The sequence below is a fragment of the Equus asinus genome, chromosome 27, assembly GCF_041296235.1.
Source record: "Equus asinus isolate D_3611 breed Donkey chromosome 27, EquAss-T2T_v2, whole genome shotgun sequence".
Classification (NCBI taxonomy): Eukaryota; Metazoa; Chordata; class Mammalia; order Perissodactyla; family Equidae; genus Equus; species Equus asinus.
The window spans coordinates 19271407-19292426 of NC_091816.1; the positions used below are offsets into that span (position 1 = coordinate 19271407).

General features: G+C 36.9%; 1 protein-coding gene across 5 annotated transcripts in view; it reads left to right on the forward strand.

Annotated features, from left to right (window-relative positions):
- Positions 1-21020, forward strand: part of MICU3 (mitochondrial calcium uptake family member 3) — a 99224-nt gene that overhangs the window by 16367 nt on the left and 61837 nt on the right. For all 5 annotated transcript variants that reach the window (XR_011498762.1, XM_044760520.2, XM_044760522.2 and 2 more), the window contains exon 2: positions 19676-19829. Coding sequence is in view for 4 of the 5 variants with exons in the window: in XM_044760520.2 (XP_044616455.1) it covers positions 19676-19829 (154 nt within the window). In the remaining variant the exon portion in view is untranslated. The remainder of the gene's footprint in view (positions 1-19675; positions 19830-21020) is intronic.

The following is a 21020-nucleotide window of genomic DNA, read 5'->3' on the forward strand; positions in this document are numbered from 1 at the left end:
TCTACCACTTAGAGGTAATAGTTGCTAACGTTTTGATGTATTTGTTTCTAGGCTTTTTCAGAGATAAAAACTTCCTACCTAAGTATGCTTTTTAATAGCAGTATTGAAGAACATTGGCTTTTAATAGAGTTTCTCTTTATTTTCTTAAACTTGTTTTTATCTTAGTAATAAAAACAAAGGTGAATATGGCTATATGGTTAAGAGAGTGGCCTGTGGAGTCAGAATACCTAGATTGGAACCTCAGCTCTTTCACTGGAGAGCCTTGCCAAAGCTAATTAACTGTCCATGTCGCATTTTCCTCATCTGTAAAATAGACAAAATAATAGTACCTACATTATGGGATTCTTAACAGGGCCTACAGTGGCCGGGGCGTGTAAGAAGGCCTTAGTATGTGTCAGCTATTTAGAAAAAACATTTTTGTAGCTAAATAGGGACTTGGTGCATGGGCAGCAGCGAGGTTAGCGTGCCGGGTGTCGGGTTGTTGCCTCAGCTGCCAACCTCCCCACCATTGCCCCGCCTGTGATGCTGCTGCTGGGACTTGTGAGCATTTCTCCTCTGCCGGGGCGGCTTGAGGCAGGGACACGCAGGAGAAGAGGCTGCTCGCTCTCACTCTACTGGGTGCTGTTCTGCTTGTTCCTGAGGCCGTTCTGTGGAACACACAGTGACACTCGTCTTCAAGCTATTCTGTATCAGACAGGGGCCAGTGAGAAGACAGAAACCACACAGAAATTTGAACAGAGAAGGTTTAATATAAAGAATTATTAATTATTTGCTGAGGATTAGCTACTAAGAAGGAATCAGAATTCAAAAGACTACTCCAGGGCTGAGGGAGAGTACCTAAGGAAGGAACAAAAAAGTTGGGGTGGGGGGCCGCCTCCCTGGGTTGGGATTCAGGCCTCCTTGGGAAAGGTGTGTTCACAGCTAGAGCTTTCCCGCAGTTGCTAGGCCAAGGCTGGCAACAGGGAAACACAAGCTGGGCCTGACATCCTGGAAGCTGCCTGCTGGGGTGCCACTGGGCAGTGTTGGCAGACGGGGAGCCATGGGCTGGAATTGGCATGCAGGAGACCCCCCCACTAGAATGCTGCAGCCTAAGGCTGGTTGGTGGGCAGGGAACCTCAGGTTGTGTCTAGCAAGCAGGAAACGCCCCCCCGGTGTGGTACAGGTGGGCCGAGGATTCTAGGACTGATCTTAATTAATGTTTTCTGTTTGTTTGTTCATAAATGATCCAAAAGAGAGAATACATGGTAAAATCTCCAAATATTCAAGTTCTTCCAGAGAGTAAAATGCCAACTTGAGGGGAATGACCTGCCAGAAGATTTTTAAGGCCTGTATGAATGAATAGAGAAAAAGGGCAGATGAGTTGTTTTGTGGTTGGTGTAATGGACCCAATGTTTGTGTTTCCCGTAAAACCCATGTATTGAAGCCCTAACCCCCAGTGTAGCTGTATTTGGAAATGGGGCCTCTAAGGAAGTAATTAATGTTAAATAGGTCATGGGGGGTGGGGGGGATCCTGATCTGATAGGATTAGTGTCCTTATTAGAAGAGGCACCAGAGAGGTCACTCACACTTTCTTTCTGTGCCCACACACTGAGGAGAGGCCATGTGAGGACATAGAAAGAAGGTGGCAATCTACAAGCCAGAAAGAGAGCTCTCATCAGAAACTGACAATGCTGGCACCTTGATCTTGGATGTCTAGCTTTCAGAATTGTGAGAAAATAAATTTCTGTGTTTAAGCCATCCAGTCTGTGGTATTCTATTATGGTAGTCCAAGCTAACTAATACAGTTGGATAAGTTCAAGGTGATTCATTTAGGGAGAATAGTTCAAACTATTAATGGTATGTTGTGTTCATTTCTTTCAGTTGCAATCTAGAAAAGCTATCTTGGAGTCATTGTGTAGCTAGGCTAGGAGACAGTGGCTCAGTGCATAGCTAGAGATTTTGTCATTAAGAGTCAGCCATCACTCTCAAGAAATAAATAGAATACCACATATTGTTTATTCTAGATGTTTGGAACTGAGCCAGGAAGATTGAGCAAGGTGATAGAGCATGAGGCAGATGGGAGCCACAGGGAAATGCCAGACAGTTGGAATAGTTTTACCATCAGAGGCATATTTAGAGAACTTCCAAATTAGAGTGCCACGGAGGTACTCAATTCTTCAAATTTTATGCATGGAGCTGAGCTGCCAAAGACTATTTCTGGACCCTGCTGATTAGTAGAGTGGATATGTTGACAAACTGATTCTGTTGGCCAAGGGACAAGGAAGTGTTCTCATTTAGTTTTCATTTAATTATCACAGTTTGTGGAGTTAGTATTTATTTGTTCACTTTACAGTTGAAAATGCTAATACTCAAAGAGATTATTTTTCCCAAGATTACCTAGCCAGGAAGTGGTAAAGCTGGCATTTGAATATAGGCCTGAAGGATTACCAAACCCATGCACTTTTATTTTACTATACCAAGTTGTTTAATGTGGAAGAACACTGGACTGGGTGTCATAACACCTGCGTCCTGGTGCCAGACTCATTTGCTATCTGGGTGACCTTGATGAAGGTCGGTCTAGACTAAGCTAACTCTTTTGAAAAATTGAGCTAATAATGTATGTTCTGTTTGCTTTTTAAAAAATAATACGCCATTATACAACTTTTTCTCTGTATATATATATGTATATGTGTGTGTGTATATATATGTGTGTGTATATATATACACACGTAACATGTATATTATATTTCTTTAAAGCATGAACTTTTTTGTCTTTTTTTACCCATTCTTCTATAACTTGCTTTTTTTCACTCAACTATGTGTCTTGTGACTCTTATTATTAGTACCACCCCTAGATCCACTATATCCTTTTTAATGGCCACAGACTATTCCATTGATGTGCCATAATTTATTAACCATTACCACACCGGTCATAAGTAATAGGCTTCCAGTGTCCCTCTTCACTTAATATTATCAAATTTAATTGTTTTTCTAGTTTGAGTATGAAAGAATGATTTATCATGATTGTTGTAATTTCCGTTTCTCTCATTCAGTAATGAGTGAGATGGAGAATTTTTTGTCTGTTCATAGTCTCCTAGGAATTACCTTATCTTTTGCCAGTTTTTGTTTTTTTACTTATTGATTTCTAAGATATATAAAAATACTAAATCTTGTTCCTAATTTATAGGTCATAAGTGTTTCTTCTAACTTTAGACCTTTTTAAAATATATTTACAGACATATAAACTTAAACACATGTATCGTTTCCTTTTTAACAGAAATGTGACCATACTGTTCCTATTGTTCTTGCCTTTTAAATTGATATTATATTGAGAGGTTATTTTATCAATGTATTATAGGTCTCATTCTTGTTTTATATTTGGATGCTCTTCCAAACTATGGATATACCATAATTTATGTTTAATATTGTTTATTTCATTTTCAGTTCTTTTTTTTAATCAAACTTGATAGGGATTTGTTTTATTGGTTTTTTCAAATACCATTTCTTTTTATTAAAGTAGTTTACTGTTTTATTGTTTTGTTTATTTTTGCTTTTATCTTTATTGACTATTCCCTTCTATTTTCTTCAAATTTATGTTATCCTTTTTTTAGCTTCTTGAATTGAGTACATAGTTTGTGTTAAATTCTCATTTTTTTCGTAAATACATTTAAGGATATGATTTTTCCTGTGTCAGTAATGGCTTTGACCAAATTACAGAGTTGCTATTTGTAAAAAGCTTGTAATCTCAATTTTATTTCTTCTTTAACCCAAGAATTGCTTCATTGTTTAATAGTGTATCTTAAATTTTCCAAAGTGGTATTTTTTCCGTTAGTCTTGTGCTGTTAAATTTTAGCATTTTTTCATGTGAGGCAAGGAATAAGATCTGAATGATTTCTTTTTTTAAAAAATGAAATATATCCAACTTTCAAAAAAGACAATAGATAATAATATAATGCATAGTTATGTATGTATTGCCAGCTTGAAAAATAAACTATCAACATACATACCTTCTCCCATCATAATTCTCTCTCTTTCCCAAAGAGTTAACCTCTGTTCTGAATTTGATTTTTATCATTTCCATGCAAGTTTTCATAATTTTATTACAAATGGGTGTATCCCTGAATAATATACACTTACTTTGCAAATTTTAAAATAATACATAGGGACTGGCCCGGTGGCACAGCGGTTAAGTTCGCACATTCTGCTTCGGGAGCCTAGGGTTTGCTGATTTGGATCCCCGGTGCAGACACGGCACCACTCAGCAAGCCATGCTGTGGCAGGCATCCCACATATAAAGTAGAGGAAGGTGGGCAAGGATGTTAGCTCAGGGCCAGTCTTCCTCAGCAAAAAAGAGGAAGGTTGGCAGCAGATGTTAGCTCAGGGCTAATCTTCCTCAAAAGAAAAAAAAAATTACATAAATAGTACCTGTTCTTTTATAATTTGTATTTTAATTTAATATTAAAGAAATTTATCCATATTGATGCACATACTTCCACCAAATTTATTTTCAGTACTGTATGATACTCTACTGTATGAATATTTCATCAAACCTATATATTATTGAAATTTTTGTGGAAACATTAGTATATGGTCACTTTATTAAAAACTTTCTGTTTATTAAAAACAAAGTTAATAAGCCCTTATTTGTTTTGTTACTCAGATCCTGTTTCTTACTTGGTTTCTCCACTTGATCTATCCATTTCTAGTAGAGATGTGTTGACATCTCAGCCCTGATTGTGAATTGATCAAATTGCATTCTTCAAACAGTTTTTCCATCATATAATTTTAAGCTATTTTATTTATGTGTATAACTTCTTGGTTTGTTTTTCTTTGTCCCACGTAATGCTTTTGGCCCTTCTTAATTCCATGTATTTTCAAACATTCTGGGTGATGTTGTTTAACTCTGACTCTTCTAAGGAACCATTATGTGGCTCTTTAAAAAACACAATATGAGAGTTACTCTTTTTTTGAAGAAGAAGAAGATTAGCCCTGAGCTAACATCTGCCACCAATCCTCCTCTTTTTGCTGAGGAAGACTGGCCCTGAGCCAGCATCCGTGCCCATTTTCCTCTACTTTATATATGGGATGCCTACCACAGCATGGCTTGCCAAGTGGTGCCATGTCCACACCCAGGATCTGAACCAGTGAACCCTGGGCTGCTGAAGCAGAATGTGCGAACTTAACTGCTGCGCCACCAGGCTGGCCCCAAAAGAGTTGCTTTTTTTAATAAGAGAGTTTAACCGAATCATAGTTATTGTGATTATGGACATGTTTGCATTCATTTTTGCTGTATTATGTGAGAGTACACTACTTCTTTCTCTTTATCACCTGACATTGGATTGGTCCTTTTTTTCCTGATTATTTCTCTTCCTCTAGCTGTTTGAAAGCTATACATCCTATTTCTAGTCTTCAAATGGTTACACATAAATTTAACAAGAGTTTTTAATATATATGTCTGAAACTTGAGGATAAATCAGTATCAAAAATTTTCCATTCCAAGAAGACAAATCATTAAACATGTTTCACTATATTGCATTCCATACCCCACATTGTTTTTAGTCAACTATATTGTTAGTACCAGATAATTATTGATTTTTTTAATATTATGCTTTAATTTTTAAAAGAGTCACTGTTTGACAATTACCATAAGTTTTACAACCACTTTGAGTCATTCATTTATTCAGCAAATAATTGAGAGCCTGCTACAAGCCAAAAACATTTCTAGGCACTGGGGAAGCTGATGTGTACCACGTAAACAAAAATTCCTCCCTTTCAGGAATTTATATTATTTTTGAAGCCTGGATATATACATTTTGGATTTGTCAGTATATTTATAATATGTAAAGTCTAGATAAGATCATGAAGGGAGTAATTATAGATTAAAAAAAGAGAGGAGGTCCAAGGACTGGCCCTAGGGCAGTATGTAGATGAGAAATGGCAGCAAAAGTACCAAGAAGGAACTGCTGAGGAGTAGGAGGAAGACCAAGGAAGTGAGGTCTTGGAAACCGAGAAAAATTATTTCAAGGAAGAGAGAGTTATCCACTGTGTTGGATGCTGTAAGATGAAACCTGAGAATTGACCTTTGGATTTGGCAACAAGGATGTCATCGATGACCTTGACAGGCATTTTAGTGGAGTGGTAGAGAGGGGAACCTGCTGAAGTAAAGGAAATCAGAGACAGGAAGTGTAGGCAGCGCTCTCCGGTAGCCTTGCTGTAAAGAGCAGGAGGGAAATGGTGGGGTGGGGGGCAAAGGTAGCTAAATGGAGAAGTAGGACAGGAAGCTTGCTAAGATGGGAGAAATATCAACACGTGTGTGTGCGGAAGAGAAGTATTCAGTAGAAGAGGTGAAAATAGTGAGGTAGTTAGGGCAAGACAGGTATTGCTGGAGCAAAGTCCTTGAATAGGCAAGAAGGGGTGAGATGTGCACACTAAACCACGGTGCAAACTGCCTACTTAGAGAGGTACTTTCACTGTGTCGTCTTCCTGTCCAACCAGGAGATGAAACATGTGAAAGTTCTTTGTAAACTTGTGAAGAACCCTATATGTAAGCTACCATCACAATACAAGCGGAGACTTTAAAATCCTAAGTGGTCACTTGCCCTTTTTTTTCTATTCTGTGACTTTTTTTGTCTATTTGATCTCAGTCAGGGAAACATTACTGGCTGGTCTTCAGCTGTACGTATTTCCACAGACACGTTTACCAAGCATCAAAACATTTCACCTAGAGCACTTTGGGATTTTCCCACACTGGGGATTTGATGTTTAACCTTTCGACCACCCAACAAGCAAAGAAAACGTTACCCCTTTTATCTTCTTAGAAGCTTTTAAATAAGCCTGAAGCCATTTGAGAAGGCCAAATGTAGTACTTCTGTGAACATCTTTTTAGCTAGAATAAAAACAGATATGAGTAGAATCTCATGCACATCTCATAAGATTCTTGGCCAGAAAATATTTTAAAAAATCTAAATTTAAAAGATATTTGCACTTTAATGTTTTATAAAAATGTTAGTGTACAGTTGCCAGTATCAAGTAGGGCCTAATACCAAAGGCTTAACTTCCTACATGAAATCAAATAAACTTTTTAATCATTCTCCATTGAAAAAAATTAGTGTTGATTTGATTTAATATAAAGTAAATGTTTTTTAAAAGAAACTAAGAAGGATGAGTAATCGAAATAATTTTGGTTAATACAAATGGTTTTTATTTTTCCTTCTTCCCTTCTTTATTCCCACGTCTCTGTTTCTCACCTGCTAAAAGGTAGTGCATCATACAGTATTTAGATAATTGATATAATTGTTTCAAGTTACGTCTTTAGGGTATTATCAACTTGTAGGCATCAGTTTCTCTAATTGTCAAGTAGTGAATCGTTTATCTGGCATTTAATCTTGCCTTCCTGGGAAAACCAGCCCTTACCACAGAGTAAATTTTGAATTGCTGACCTGAGGTAACATGAGCCCGTGCCTTGGCCGCCAACCTTTGCTCACTGTTATTCATAGGAAGGATAATGATATACTCTGTTGCCTGAAGGCCCTGGTTTCACTACCTTAAGAAGTAACATCTAAGTACTAGTTGCAAAGGTCTGGGTTTGGAAATTCCAAAGATAATTGCATTGATACAGTATTTTTGTTTCTTTTGGAAAGATGAGGTAATAAAAATGTTAACTTTTTATCATTTCTACCACTTCTTAAACCACTCTTACTTATGTCAGCATGACTTAGAGGATCCACAGAGTTACCTGAAAATGATCATTACTTATTTTTATGAATAAATTATGTATGTTATTTTACAGGTGCATTTGAAATTTTTGTTTCTGGGTAAATTTCCATTTTTATAAGTAGGAACACCGAGATTAAAAAACTAGAACGTAGCTCACAATTTCTCGGTAAAACAGAAAAGAGAGAGCTTTCCAGAGCTAGAAAGAAGATTCCTTAAAGATTTTTAACAAACTTGAAAAGAATGTTAAGCAATTCCCATAAATTTCCTAGGAGGTATAAAATGTGATTTCCTAGAAGTAAAATGAAAAGGCAAATTTAAATTCTCTTCTATCTCTAGATTTCTGTGATGTCATTTTTCTGCTGTGTGGCCTTACGCTTACAAATAAGATAGTTTACGTGCCAACTCTGAGGTGCATGCCTGGGTAATTTGCAACATCAGTTTTGCAAGATCTTTTTAATGTGATAAATTCCATTTCCTCAATAAAATTTGCCACATTTAAAAATATTGCATTGATACCTTACTTTAAACTTACCATGTCTGTATTTTCCTATTCTCTGAAAAATAGCACTATAAAAATTTTAGCATATGTCCTTAGAATATGCTCACATGAAGCCAAGAAATCATAATTATATTACATTTTATAGGTAATATTTCTCAAAATCACACGTGCTGTAGTTTCATTATTTTGAAGTTTGGTGATACCATATTTTCAAAGTGAATTTTACTGTATTAATGAAAGAAATGAAGTTGTTAAAATCAAAACTTAATTGTATATATATGTATGAATTTTCAGGTAATTTTATATTTGTTTCTGTTACTTAGATTTTAGATTTAGAAGTTTTAGTTATTTTACTAGGATATTTTGAGTACAGCAATCTGTCACCAAGTTTAGTTGAGAAATAACTCATTTTTAGGGGCTTGGCCCCATGGCTGAGTGGTAAAGGTCTATGGGCTCCACTTTGGTGGCCCAGGTCTGCAGGTTCGATCCCAGGCATGGTCCTACTCAGCCACACTGTGGAGGCATCCCGCGTACAAAATAGAGGAAGATTGGCACAGATGTTAGCTCAGGGCTGATCTTCCTCAAGCAAAAAAATAAAAAGAGGAACATTGGCAAGGGATGTTAGCTCAGGGTGAATCTTCCTCACCAAAAAAAAAAAAGAAGAAGAAGAAGAAATAACTCAGTTTTATAATTGTAGAGCAAAAATTTGAAGACTGTCATCTTTTTACCTATAGATGGTTCATTTCCGTTTTTGTAAATTAAACTATAGGACAGTAATTACTGTTCAGCCTCCCATGAATAACATGGGTAGTTGTGTGGAGGTGGAGCACAAAGCTTCTATTTACGCTCAACATCTCTCAACATTCAAGGATGGAAGGCCAGACCCAATGTTTTCCTAATCTCACTGCAGTGTTTTGTGAAAAGGTCAGAGCTACAGAAGCAATTTGGCAAATTTGGAAAAACAAAGCTAGGGAGAGTTCAAGTGCAAACAACATTATATTTTAAGCCAGTAGTCGCTGTGTCTAAGGCTTTGGAAAGGCAGATACAGTATGCAGAGGATAAAATGTCTGGAACTGTCAATCTAAGCGAATCAGAGCAGCTTAGTATTTCCTAAAAATTTCAGGAAGGTGATTTAGAAGTGTTACCTCCCATTTAATCTTACAGATGTGGTTTGTTTTGGAAGTGAATCTCTCCAAGTCTTTGTTAAACATCTATATAATTCTAATATTTTTCTCCCTAGTCCTTTCTATTCCATGAATCTTTGATGTTGTCACCTAAAATTTGTGGGTAACAAAGCCTGCAAGTTGTTGACCATAATCTCATCTCTTCCCCTATGATAGTTAAGGTTGTGGATACCCAGTTCTTCATTTTCCATTATCCCTTGCACTTAAGTGTGGCCATGTGACTAAGTTCTCTTCACTTGAATGTGAGCAGAAGTGATTTAGACTACTTCTAGCTAGGCCTGGCCTATAAAAATTTCTCACATGGACTTCTTGCATGCACCACCCCCCCCCCACCCCCCGCCGCTCTCCACCTTGGTTGATAATGTCAGAGGTGTTATCACCCTGGGTCTCTGAATGACCATGTGAAGCAGAGCTCCCCCATCCCACCCCAGCCCCAGTCCTAGCATGTCCTCTCTGGACTCTTATGAGAGAGAAATTAATATACTTCTGTTGTGTTTGAACCATTACTTTTGAGGAATTTAGCCTATCTTATCTAAAACGGTAGAGAAAAGATTGATTGGTAAAGACCTTGATCATTGAGAAGGGAAATGATTATTTTTTTGATGAAAGTGAATTAACTTTGTCAGCTTGGCTAGTCTCCTATATTTTCCTGGTATGAAAGTTTACCTAACTGCTCACCTGTAGGTTCAGCCTCAGCCTCACCACAGACACTAAGACGAACAGGAGAATATAAGGAGCTTAATGGCAAATTGGGCACATTTGACATTGTTAATGTAACTGATCCCTGTGATTTAGTCCCGGTTTTATGAATTCCTATCTTATACCCCAGTGACCTTATGCCAATTCCCCAGGGACTAAATTTCTTCTGCCTGAACCCAGGCTCCTCTTGACCTAGTCTCCTCATCTCTTCTTTGAATAATGGACTTCAGCCAATTTGCCTGCTGCCTGATCCTTTGTGTATCACCTGTATTCCTGGCTGAGATCCATAGTCTGGGTCTTCTACGTGGTTCAGGATTGTGCCAAATGAATCATGTGCTACATCTCCCATACCTTTCCTGTTCTGGCTTCTTATCCCTTCCGTTGCTGCCTCCTGCAACCCTCCATGTAGCAAAAAGGGTAATCTACCAAATTTGAGCCTCTTCCAAATTATATTCATCTTTGTCTTTTTCTCCAGCAGTAACCAAGCACTTCTATGTTGTAACTCTCAGTATTCATTCAAATTTGAAAAGCTATATTCTCATTTCTGGCCTTCCTCAATTCATATACTGATAAAATTCTCACCAAATATACTGTGCATACGTCCTTGTTATTCATGTAGTTAAAAGTGAGAAGAATTTGTGAATTTCATTAATTCTTTTTGGAAAGACATTATAGAAGCAAAAATTATTCTTTATTGTAGAAAAGAATTGGTAATGTATAACTGAAAGAAGCCAACTGTAGTAATATGTAGCTAGTAACATGGTAATTAGTTTAAAATTTTAAGTACATAGAACCCTCTTTTAAAATCTAAATATGAAAAAATGTCTATGCACTTTTTATACATTGCAGAAATTTGGCAGGTGTGCCTGAGAATTGAGTGCTCTACATTTCAAGACTTAAGCCACAAGTTACTTTTCTTGCCTCCCTACTTAAGAAGAGATTCATCTTACCAGAAGTTTTACTCTATTAAAATAATAAACAATCCAAATGAAAAATACATCCCATAAGCCTTCTTATTAAAACAGCTAAACTTAGACAATTACCAACATTAATTTTAAAGGTGATATGTTCGAAAAACTTTTAAAAGATGGATACCCATAAGTTTTTATGTCGTACCTTTCTCACTAAAGCTTTAGATTCTCTTTTATTATCTCAGTCTAAATTCCCAGTTTGGAATTAGAGGCCTCTCTTCTGGTTGTCTTTAACCACCATCTGACCCAGACTCAGTATCCCTTTTGGCTCTTTATTACCCAGTGGCCTTTTCATCCACAAGCATTCATTTATTCACACAATAAACATTTCCTAAGCCTCTTAGATGTGCCAGGCACTACATTGATCACTAGTTCTTATAAATGTAAGAACTGCTGCTCCTCTGAAGGAATTCGTGGTTAAATGGCAGAAACAGATGTGTAAACAGATACTTGCAGTGTGAATGGGGGAAAGGAGTACAAGTGATATACTAGGGCTGTATACAGGAAATAACTAGGATTTATACAAGGTACAAGGTTGACTCAGGAATGCGTGTTGTCAAAGTCTGAGATATGTTATCCCGAGGGATGTGATTCGTCAGGATGGATTTGGCACAGTATCTTTATACAGTAGAGGGCATGGCCGCAGACGTTTTCTGGCTGGTAGCCTTCCTGAGAGTCTGAGTAGGAGAATCCTTTGATATGGAGCAAAGATTCATCTCCTTGGTAATAGCTGCAAAGGCATCAGGGCTCACCTGCGGAGAAACCGAAGACCAAACAGGAAACTGCAATTGATCTCACATATTACTGGAGCTGACCACGGCTGAGAGACTGTTACAGTTCCCAGAGCTCATCTCAGGCACAGAGAGAAATTAGACTCATTCTTGTTTCTATCAACAGGTTAGGACTAGACTTTAGTTAGGATTACCTTAGGGGGTTTCAGGAAGTGCTAGCAGTAGACAACCAGTAAATGTGTTGATGATAACTAGCCGATCTCTGTTAGCAGACGTTCTAGAGAGAACCATCGAGGAGACCTGGTAAGTAGCAGCTTAACACCAAGTACTGGCGTGTGGAGGTGAGCACGCGCTGTAGACCTGAGGGAACTACCGACATATCAGGAAAAGGTCTCAGGCACAGGTGAGGGGTAGGAACCCAGGTACTGAACTTGGGAAATAAGCAATAGGTTCTGATGATAGGAAGCAATTCAGGAGCTCCGTTCCTGGTCCCAGAACAGGACAGACACCACCAAAATCTCTGGCCCAAAAGTCTTGGGTTACCTCCATCTTGGGACAGGATTGGTTCCAGAGACGGATATGAAGTGAATACCACAAATAGTACTTAAGTATCTTCTGCCTCAGCTGCTCATAGGAAGAGGAAGTTAAAGGATACTATTTTAGTATCAGAGTTCTCACAATGAGGCTCTCGTTCTTACAAAAATCAGGGAAAACATTTATCAGGTGTAAATAATATTAATTAAATTCAATCTGTAAGAATTTTTGACTAGAGCAAATTTTGAAATTGATAATTAATAAGTTATACTCCATGGTTTGATGTGCTACTTATTCCCTAACAAAAATTATGTTTCAGACTTCCTGCACGTAAGAGCTTCTTCAGTGTGTCTGCTGATGATAACATCAACAAAAAAGCAAAAGCCAGAGCGCATGCAGAGAAAGGATTTCACCTTATTATAGGCCACTTTAAACTGGCGTCTCCCGGAAAGCTTGTGTTGAACTTCGTGTTGTGTTTGTTTTGGAGAGACTATTTCTTAGAAGCTGAGCCAGTCTGGAGCTTCCTTCTAGGCTTCTGCTACCCTCCAGCTTCTTAGAGAGGCTATAGCTCTTTGTAGCCATTATAAGCTTAAGAGTTTTCTCTTCAATATTTCTTAACAACTTAAAGGCCTCGCTTCCTCAACTTCCCAAATATGTGTTTTTTAGTTTGACTGTCAACCTCTAGAAGTTAAGAATTGTTCTTAAATGAGCGTGACTTCTAGAATTCCTTTCAGTCTCTTCCCTGCGGTTCACAAATGGTCTGGTTATACTTTACCGCTTATGAAAAGCCTATTTTTTAAGTACATAGTATTGGATTGATAATAAAGATTTTCTTTTTAGCAATTAATGTTTTAACAGCTAAGTGAATATAATTCAGGTTTTTGGACTTTCAGTTTAGTTTTCCCGTTAGCCTTAGCTACATTATACTTATTGATGAGTTTTTACTGTATTGGCAATCTGTGATGCAAAAAGTGTCATTTACTGAAACTACATACTAATAGAATATGTTTAGGTTAATTTTAGGCTTTCGACATTAACTTTTAAAAGATATATTAAATTTAGATAAGCAAAAAAGATATTCAAGAAAGTAGATCAGCCAGTGAATTTACGTGTACTTAGCCTGCTCCTTGTAATAAGGTAAGGACTATATGCACACATTCATGCCAGTGTGCTCGAGGGAAATGGATGTATTTGTTTTCCAAAAGGCCCAGAACATTAACATGATCCAAGATCATTGTCATTTGTAGGCAAACACGACTGCCAAGAGGATTTGAAAACTGGTTTGAATATCATTTTCCCCCTTTATTTATTGGTTCTTGTTTCTGAATGTTCATAATAGTGTTGTTAAAGCATCAGAAGGTTTAGATTTTTTAACCTTTGGAAAGTTCAAAGCTAAGCTGAATCTTTTAAGGTCTGAGTTCCTCCTAACATTTTGGTAGTCTGCTGGCCAGAAGCTGCCCTTTCCTCAGAGGTTCTGGTAGATCAGGTCAGGCGTCCTCAGCTGAACTTCACAGACTGCTGCTTCGTGCCACCCTCCTAAACACTGTAGAGTTTAATTTGATTAGAACTGTACCACAGAAAAAGAAAGTATTAATTCTTCATCTGTGCCATTAGGTCATTCATTAGGAAAATAGTTTGTTTATAAGCTACAGAGAAAGAAGCATATGGACCTTGAAAAGTTTAGAAGTAGTTAGGCGTATGTAGGTAGAGCATGATTAAACCAAGCTCGTTTATTCATATTTGTCCCTAAAACAGTTTTAGATCAAGTAAGTAAACTTCCAGCTGACTAATTATTTTGTAACTAATTCATTTGTATTACACGCACACCAAGTATCTGTTGAATGAATGAATGAATTTACATTAGCTCATTAGTTGATGTTAAATCTTCATCTTGGAAAGTAAAAATAGTTAAAAGGTAATATAAATAATAGAGTTTTGTCCTATATCTTTTAGGTCTTTGGGGATTTCTATTTATGCTTCTACTTGCCCAGCACGTTTTTTGTTTAGGAACTCATATTTATGTTTCTATTCTGGTAAAAAGGTAAAGAAACGAGGACCAAATGATCTCTAAGGACCATTCTAATTCTAAACTTATTTATTTTCGGTGAAAAAGAGACTGGGTAAGCACATATTCTCGATTTAAAGTAGAAGATAATTATCAAAACCAACAGCAGACATTGCATTTAATGGCAATTCATTAGAAGCATTCTCTTCAAAACATGGAACAAAAATGCTTAATATTACTGATACTATTCAACATCATTTTTAGAGACCTAGGTCACTAGTAATTAAGGCAATGAAAATGAGGTGTACACATTAAAGTGGAAAAGCTACAACTGTTATTATTTTAAAGAACTTGTGATTATTTACTTAGGAAATCCAAAAATAAAGTTATTAAAATTAATGAAGGAATTTAATAAGGTCATTATATACAAAACAAATATATTAAAGTCAGTAGCTTTCTCATTCATCAGAAGTAAACAATTGAGAAACTATAAAATATATAGGAATAAATCCACCAAAAATATTTAAAATTTATATGAAGAAAACTGCAAAACTTTACTAAAAGATGTAGTTGAAGACCTGAATAAGTAGACATCCATGTTCCCAGATGGGAAAAGTCAAGTGTTCTAAATTACACCAAAATTGAATGTCATCTATGTCATCCCAAACGAAATACTAGTAGGATTTTTACATTTCAAAGTTCTCTTAAAAGAGAAAATTGCATATCAATCACCATGAATATTTTTAAAAGATTGGCAATAAGATGGAATCTTGCTTTACCTAATGTCAAAACATAATCAAAAGCTATAGTAATGTTACCAAGCCAGGCAGGTTTTGTGCACCACACAACATGCCAATCAAGACAACGAGTTTTGCAGCAGGGAAACGGTTTGTTCACAAGGCAGCCAAGGGAGGAGATAGGAGAACAAGTCTCAAATCTGCCTTCTTGAAAATGGGAATTAGGAATATTTATGGAATAAAGAGGCAGGGAGGTCTGAAGTGTGAGGATATATGATTGAAAGTAAGGAAAGCAAGGTTATTGATGATCTGCACAAGCATAGTCAAGCTTCATGCTCTTCATAGCATTCATGTTCACAAAATGGTGGCATTAGCACAATCTGAGGGTGGAGTTTTGGCTCCCCTGACAAAGGGTAACCTATCAGAAATTTGAAAAGGCCCAGTTGATGGATTGGTGGTCTCAACCAGCCTGAACTGGACAAGAAGTCCACTCTCAGTGCCTGGAAAACAACTTAAGCACTAGTTACCATGGTAACCCAAGCATCAGAAATGTTATCTATAAGGAACCTAATGGGAGTCTCATAATATACTGCTTATCTACATAACTTTTAAGAATAATCATTAATGGCTATCTGGCCACTGGTTTCAGTAATTAAAACAGTACAGCATTTGAGGGGCCGGCCCTGTGGCCTAGTGGTTAAGTTCAGTGTGCTCCCTTTTGGTGGCCTGGGTTCAGTTCCTGGATGTGGACTTACACTACTCATCAGCAGCCATGCTGTGGTGGCAACCCACATACAAAATAGAGGAAGATTGGCACAGACATTAGCTCAGGACAAATCTTCCTCAGCAAAAACAAACAAAAAAACAACAAAAAACACAGTGTAACATTTGAGTAAGAAGAGACAGATAAGTCAGTGGAAGAGAATAGAGAACATAAAAACCAACCCGAGTATTGATTCCTGTCTGCTCTTCATCCCATCCCATTCTTCAACCAGATGAGCCCAATCCTCCTAGTTGATGATAACTAGACTGTTCTAGGATCAGGCCAGTTTACTGAGTTATCATGGGAAAATTGGTTTTCACTTTTTACTAATCCATGTTTCATTTGAGCAGTGCCAATGTGTATTATTACACTATGTGATTTATCACACTAAATTGTGCAGAGGCAATGGACGAACCAACAAGCCTGCGGTGTGGGAAGCCCTTTTAAACACCTAGGTTCTGGTAGTCTCTTCTATACATAAATCATCTTCTTCCCTTTTAGGATATATTTTTTTTGTTTGGGGCACAAGCCACTCCGAAACTCCTCTCTAGACCTTCTTTTAAGGTGATGCTAAATAGACCTGTCAGTACCACCTAATGCAATGATCACAAATGACGAATACTATTGCTAAGGCAACAAGGGATAGAATTCATACAGTGGAGTTTTAATGAAAACCTTTACCTCTACTTGGTCCAGTTTCTTCTGATACCCTTGGTTGGTTAAAGAATACAAACTATGTTACAGTTCTACCTGTTTTCTCTTATTTTCTCTCAGTATAGGATGGATTAGAGGCAAAAATCACAGTTAGGCCATTACTGAAAAATTTAAGGAAAGTAGTCAGTGCTCGCACAAAGGTAGTGACGATGGGTGCATGTGAGAAAGAGAGAGAACAACAGGCCTTGTTAATTGATTGTTAGAAGTTAAGGAAAAGGAGGAGTTGTCAGCATTAGCTCATAGAAGGTGGATCAAATTCCCAGCTGCAGTGGTCAAGCAGGTTTGGCATGCTGGGACAAATGGTAGACTGTGCTTAACGAAGGAAAGTTTGATGAGAAAACGTAGGTTCCTCACGAGCAGTAATGGCAGCACCAGGTAAGGACAGAAGTCACAGATCAAGTCCATATTAAGTCATAGCAAATATAGATGTTATAGACAAAAATTGTGGTTCAGGATGTTAGACTGAGGCGTGGCTTCAGATTGTGGTGCAGAAACAGTGAGCACTCCGCACAGAGTAGTCCCCCGGGAAATTCACTGGAAATGAGTCATGGTTGATTGGGGCCAATTAGGCCCAAGGAAATGTCCTTGCAAAAAGAAAGCAGGAAAGTAAACTGTGGTCACAGACAAGATTGATGTCCCTGCCCTGGGAGGAAGAAGAAAACCCTGCGATATACGTGCAGAAGGGGACCTAAGATGGTAGAGTGATGCCTGAGGAGGGTTCAGGGAGGTGATTGCCCATTATTGAGATGGAGTTGTTCAGTGTCTCACTTCTCACCCATGCCAGAGCCATAGCAGTTTCCCAATACCTACGGATTACCTGAGTAATTGTTATTAATATACTGCTGAGCTCGCTTGTCTGCTGCCAGGTTGCATTATCGTTTGTTAGTTCATTCATTCATTCGTTCTTTTTTTTTTTTAAGGGTGACTTTCTTTTTTTTTTTAAAGTATGCTTTTTGGCAAGAAAGGTTGGTCCTGAGCTAACATCTCTTGTCAATCTTCCTCTTTTTTTTTGTCCCCAAAGTCCCAGTACATAGTCGTATATCCTAGTTGTAAGTTATTCTAGTTCTTCTATGTGGGATGCGGCCACAGCATGGCTTGATGAGTGATGTGTAGGTCCGTGCCCAGGATTCAAACCAGCAAACCCCAGGCCACTGAAGGCAAGTGTGTGAACCTAACAACTCCGCCACAGAGCTGGCCCCTGCATTATCTTTCTAAAGTGTCATTTTCTTTATGTCATCACTCCACTTAACCTCCTAAGGCCATTTAGTGCTTTAGTGACATTCAGAAATCATCATCAGTTCACCTACCCTTTTCCATGAAAGCAAATCTTCTGCTCCAGGAAGATTATTACCATCTTTCAGATATGCTCTGTAAACCTAGAATGCTCCTATCTGTTCCTGACATTAAAATTCACATTTTCTTCTTCCTGAAGCCTTCTTATTAACCTCAACCTATAGTGATTTTCTTCTGTTTTTACTCTAACTTGACTTTCACCTTTTCTATGTTTGTCCGTAGAAAATGTTGTCTCTCCAGCTAGCGTTTTGTCCCTCCATGTAGATTGTCTATTTCCTAAAGGCAGAGACTATGTATTCTCTCTTACATGCCATTAAAAAGTAGGGAGTGAACCTTTCTTTTACTTTTTATTTGACTAACTTGTGTAATGTTTTGAAAAGTCTTAGTCTTCAGAATAGTGGGAAAAGATTAATCATTTGCTGGACTTTTCATTTAATAAAGTGTAACTTAGAAAGATAAACTGTAGTCTCCTCGCCGAAAGTTCTTATGGATTGTTTTGGTATGACTTCTCAAGATATTAGATAACTTAAATAATTTTAATAGTTTGTACACAATCTGCATTATGACTTAATAGACATAGAAGAGACAAGAGAAACAGCTTGCCATCCTAAATAAGAATTTTTTAATATAAAATAATTTTTATGAAATAAGTGAAAAATTTTTTATATTGTTGATAGGCATGTAAATTGCTCTAAACTCCCTAGAGGCATTTTGATAAATACGAACGAAAGGTTTTGTTTGACCAGTCAAGTCTACTCCTAGCAATTTCTCTCAAGGAACTATTTGTAGATACAGCTAAATATTTTCAAGGCTGGTCATGAGAACTTTGTTTTCTAATAGTAGAATGCTATGAATCACTTAAATACTTAACCATGTGGAATTCACTAATTGTGTTATGCTACAAACATTTACTGTGAACTATTAAACAGTTACTAAAAATGGTCTACTAAAACATTTAATGACCTGGGGAAGTGACCCTCATATATTCCTAAGTAAAAACGATCAGATGACTTAACAGTGTAGTATAATCCCATTTTTTGCCAATAAAGAAAAAAATTATATCTGTAAAATTTTCAAAATTCTATCTTCTGAATTATATATAATAATGCTTTACTTTTATAGTCAGGAAAAAAATCCCTTTATTAAAAAATAAAGTTGCTGTAGTTCAGAGAGGAAATAAGTAGCAGTGAAAAATTATTTCTCTACAAGGAAAGGTCTTGAAATTAAGGAAATCAAAAGAGACTTCCTTTCCCCCATGTATACACACACTCCTTCTAATTCTGTTAATCTTAACCCTAGTGGAATTCAGAATGACCATTGATGGTAGCTGTACTAACTAGTGATCTAGAGTTAGCAACTTCAGCTCTAATCTAAGCACCACCGCTACGTGGTTTCCGTGGTGGCAGACATGAACAGCTATCAGGGTTTCACTTTCTCTTTTAGAAAATTCATAGACGATAATGAATAGACTTCTAATTAAATAAATAAGCCTATATAGAGGGCACATAGTAGGCATTCAGCAGTTGTTGGTGTTCTTTTAAAGAAACTACTAGCTTAGAAATTCAGTGTTCTCTGAAAGCGAAACTTAAGAAATAAATCACAGTTTCTTCAAAGTGCCAGTTTAAAGTCTTCAAGCCTTTAATAATATTCATCGAAGGATCTTTCAAATATTAATTTGTCTTATTCATGTTGGTAATTTATTTATAAAAGGATTAAGTTCTCCAGAAGACAATATTTTTACACTTTTTCATTTACTCTATTAATTCACTTTCAACCTAATTAAAAGCATTTATCTTCTGAAAGGGATGTTACTTCACACAGTCCAAATTTATTTGCTTTCTTAACTTTAGGTTGCTGTCAGCAGAACAGACGTTGAAGACTTAGACCTTTGTGCTACGTCTCGGGAGAAGCGATTCCGTTTGTTTGCTTCCATAGAATGTGAAGGGCAGTTATTCATGACTCCATATGATTTTATTTTGGCTGTTACAACTGATGAGCCCAAATGTAAGTATATTTTTAAATTATTTTAACAATTTTATAAGATTTTTTTCTTATCTCTAGTTTGTAAAAGTGTGGAGCAGTATAAGTTTTTCAGAGCAACTGACCAGGTAACGTGGTATTTCAAAAGACGTTCTGCTATACAATGTTACCAGAATAATATTTCTTATAAATTAGAAACTGGCATCTCTTCTCTTTTCAGAAACTTTCGGTTGTTCCCTCTTTCTCAGTACATCAAACTTAAGCTCCACCTTACTCTTGATGTTCTTTATAATAGGTTCATATTCTGCCTATTCTATTCTTATATCCAGCTTGAACAGAGGAATTCAGAGGACTGGCTTTGAAGTTAGACCTGGGCAAGAATTCTGCCTGGATCTCTCTTTATTTGTCATGACTCCTACTGTGTAAATATAGGCTAATTGTTTCTCACCTTTCCATGTGTTAGAGCAGTGTTTCTCAAACTTTGTGGTGTTATGTACATTCTGGCAGCAAATCTCTTTAATGTCTGGCTTAATAAAAGACAGCTGGATTCTCATATCTGCTTTTGTATTCAGTCTGTTAGAATATGTTGTCTTTCATGAAGTGTATGAAGAAAATCTGCCTTATAGATATACAGGTAGGAAAAGGGAAGAGTATTTTAATAGTCTTTTCAGATGATTGTAGATATTCTTCTTTGATGCTATATCAACACTTGGCTAGTGGTAGTTTCTTAAAGTTTAGTTGGAATATGTAATCTGAAATTTTTGTCATCTGTTACATTAAAATCAAGTGGCCTACATTGCACTTTGAATGGATCTTTTATCCTTGTATAATCTTGTAACATCAAATGGAAAATATTGGTTCCCTAAGTTATGTAGAGCATTCAAATGTTGACATGTTTCATTATACAATGTGTTTAAAAAGTCACTTTTATTAATATTGTCATAATCTTATCAGAAAAATCTTTACTCATTGGAAAGCTGTCAAACTCATTGGGGTGTATACAAATTTTCCAAAATTCTGATTTTCACTTGAAATCTCAAATGTTATCATCAACGAATATTGTCAGTTGTTTTCCTTAAGCAATAAGCTGACTTTATTCATTTGTATTGAAATGTCTGCCAAATACCTAGGTCTAAATAACCATAATTTGTTTTTCTGTTGTTTTTTCAAGTAAAACTTGTGTTCCATGGAAAAAGGAGTTAGGTCAGTTCACAA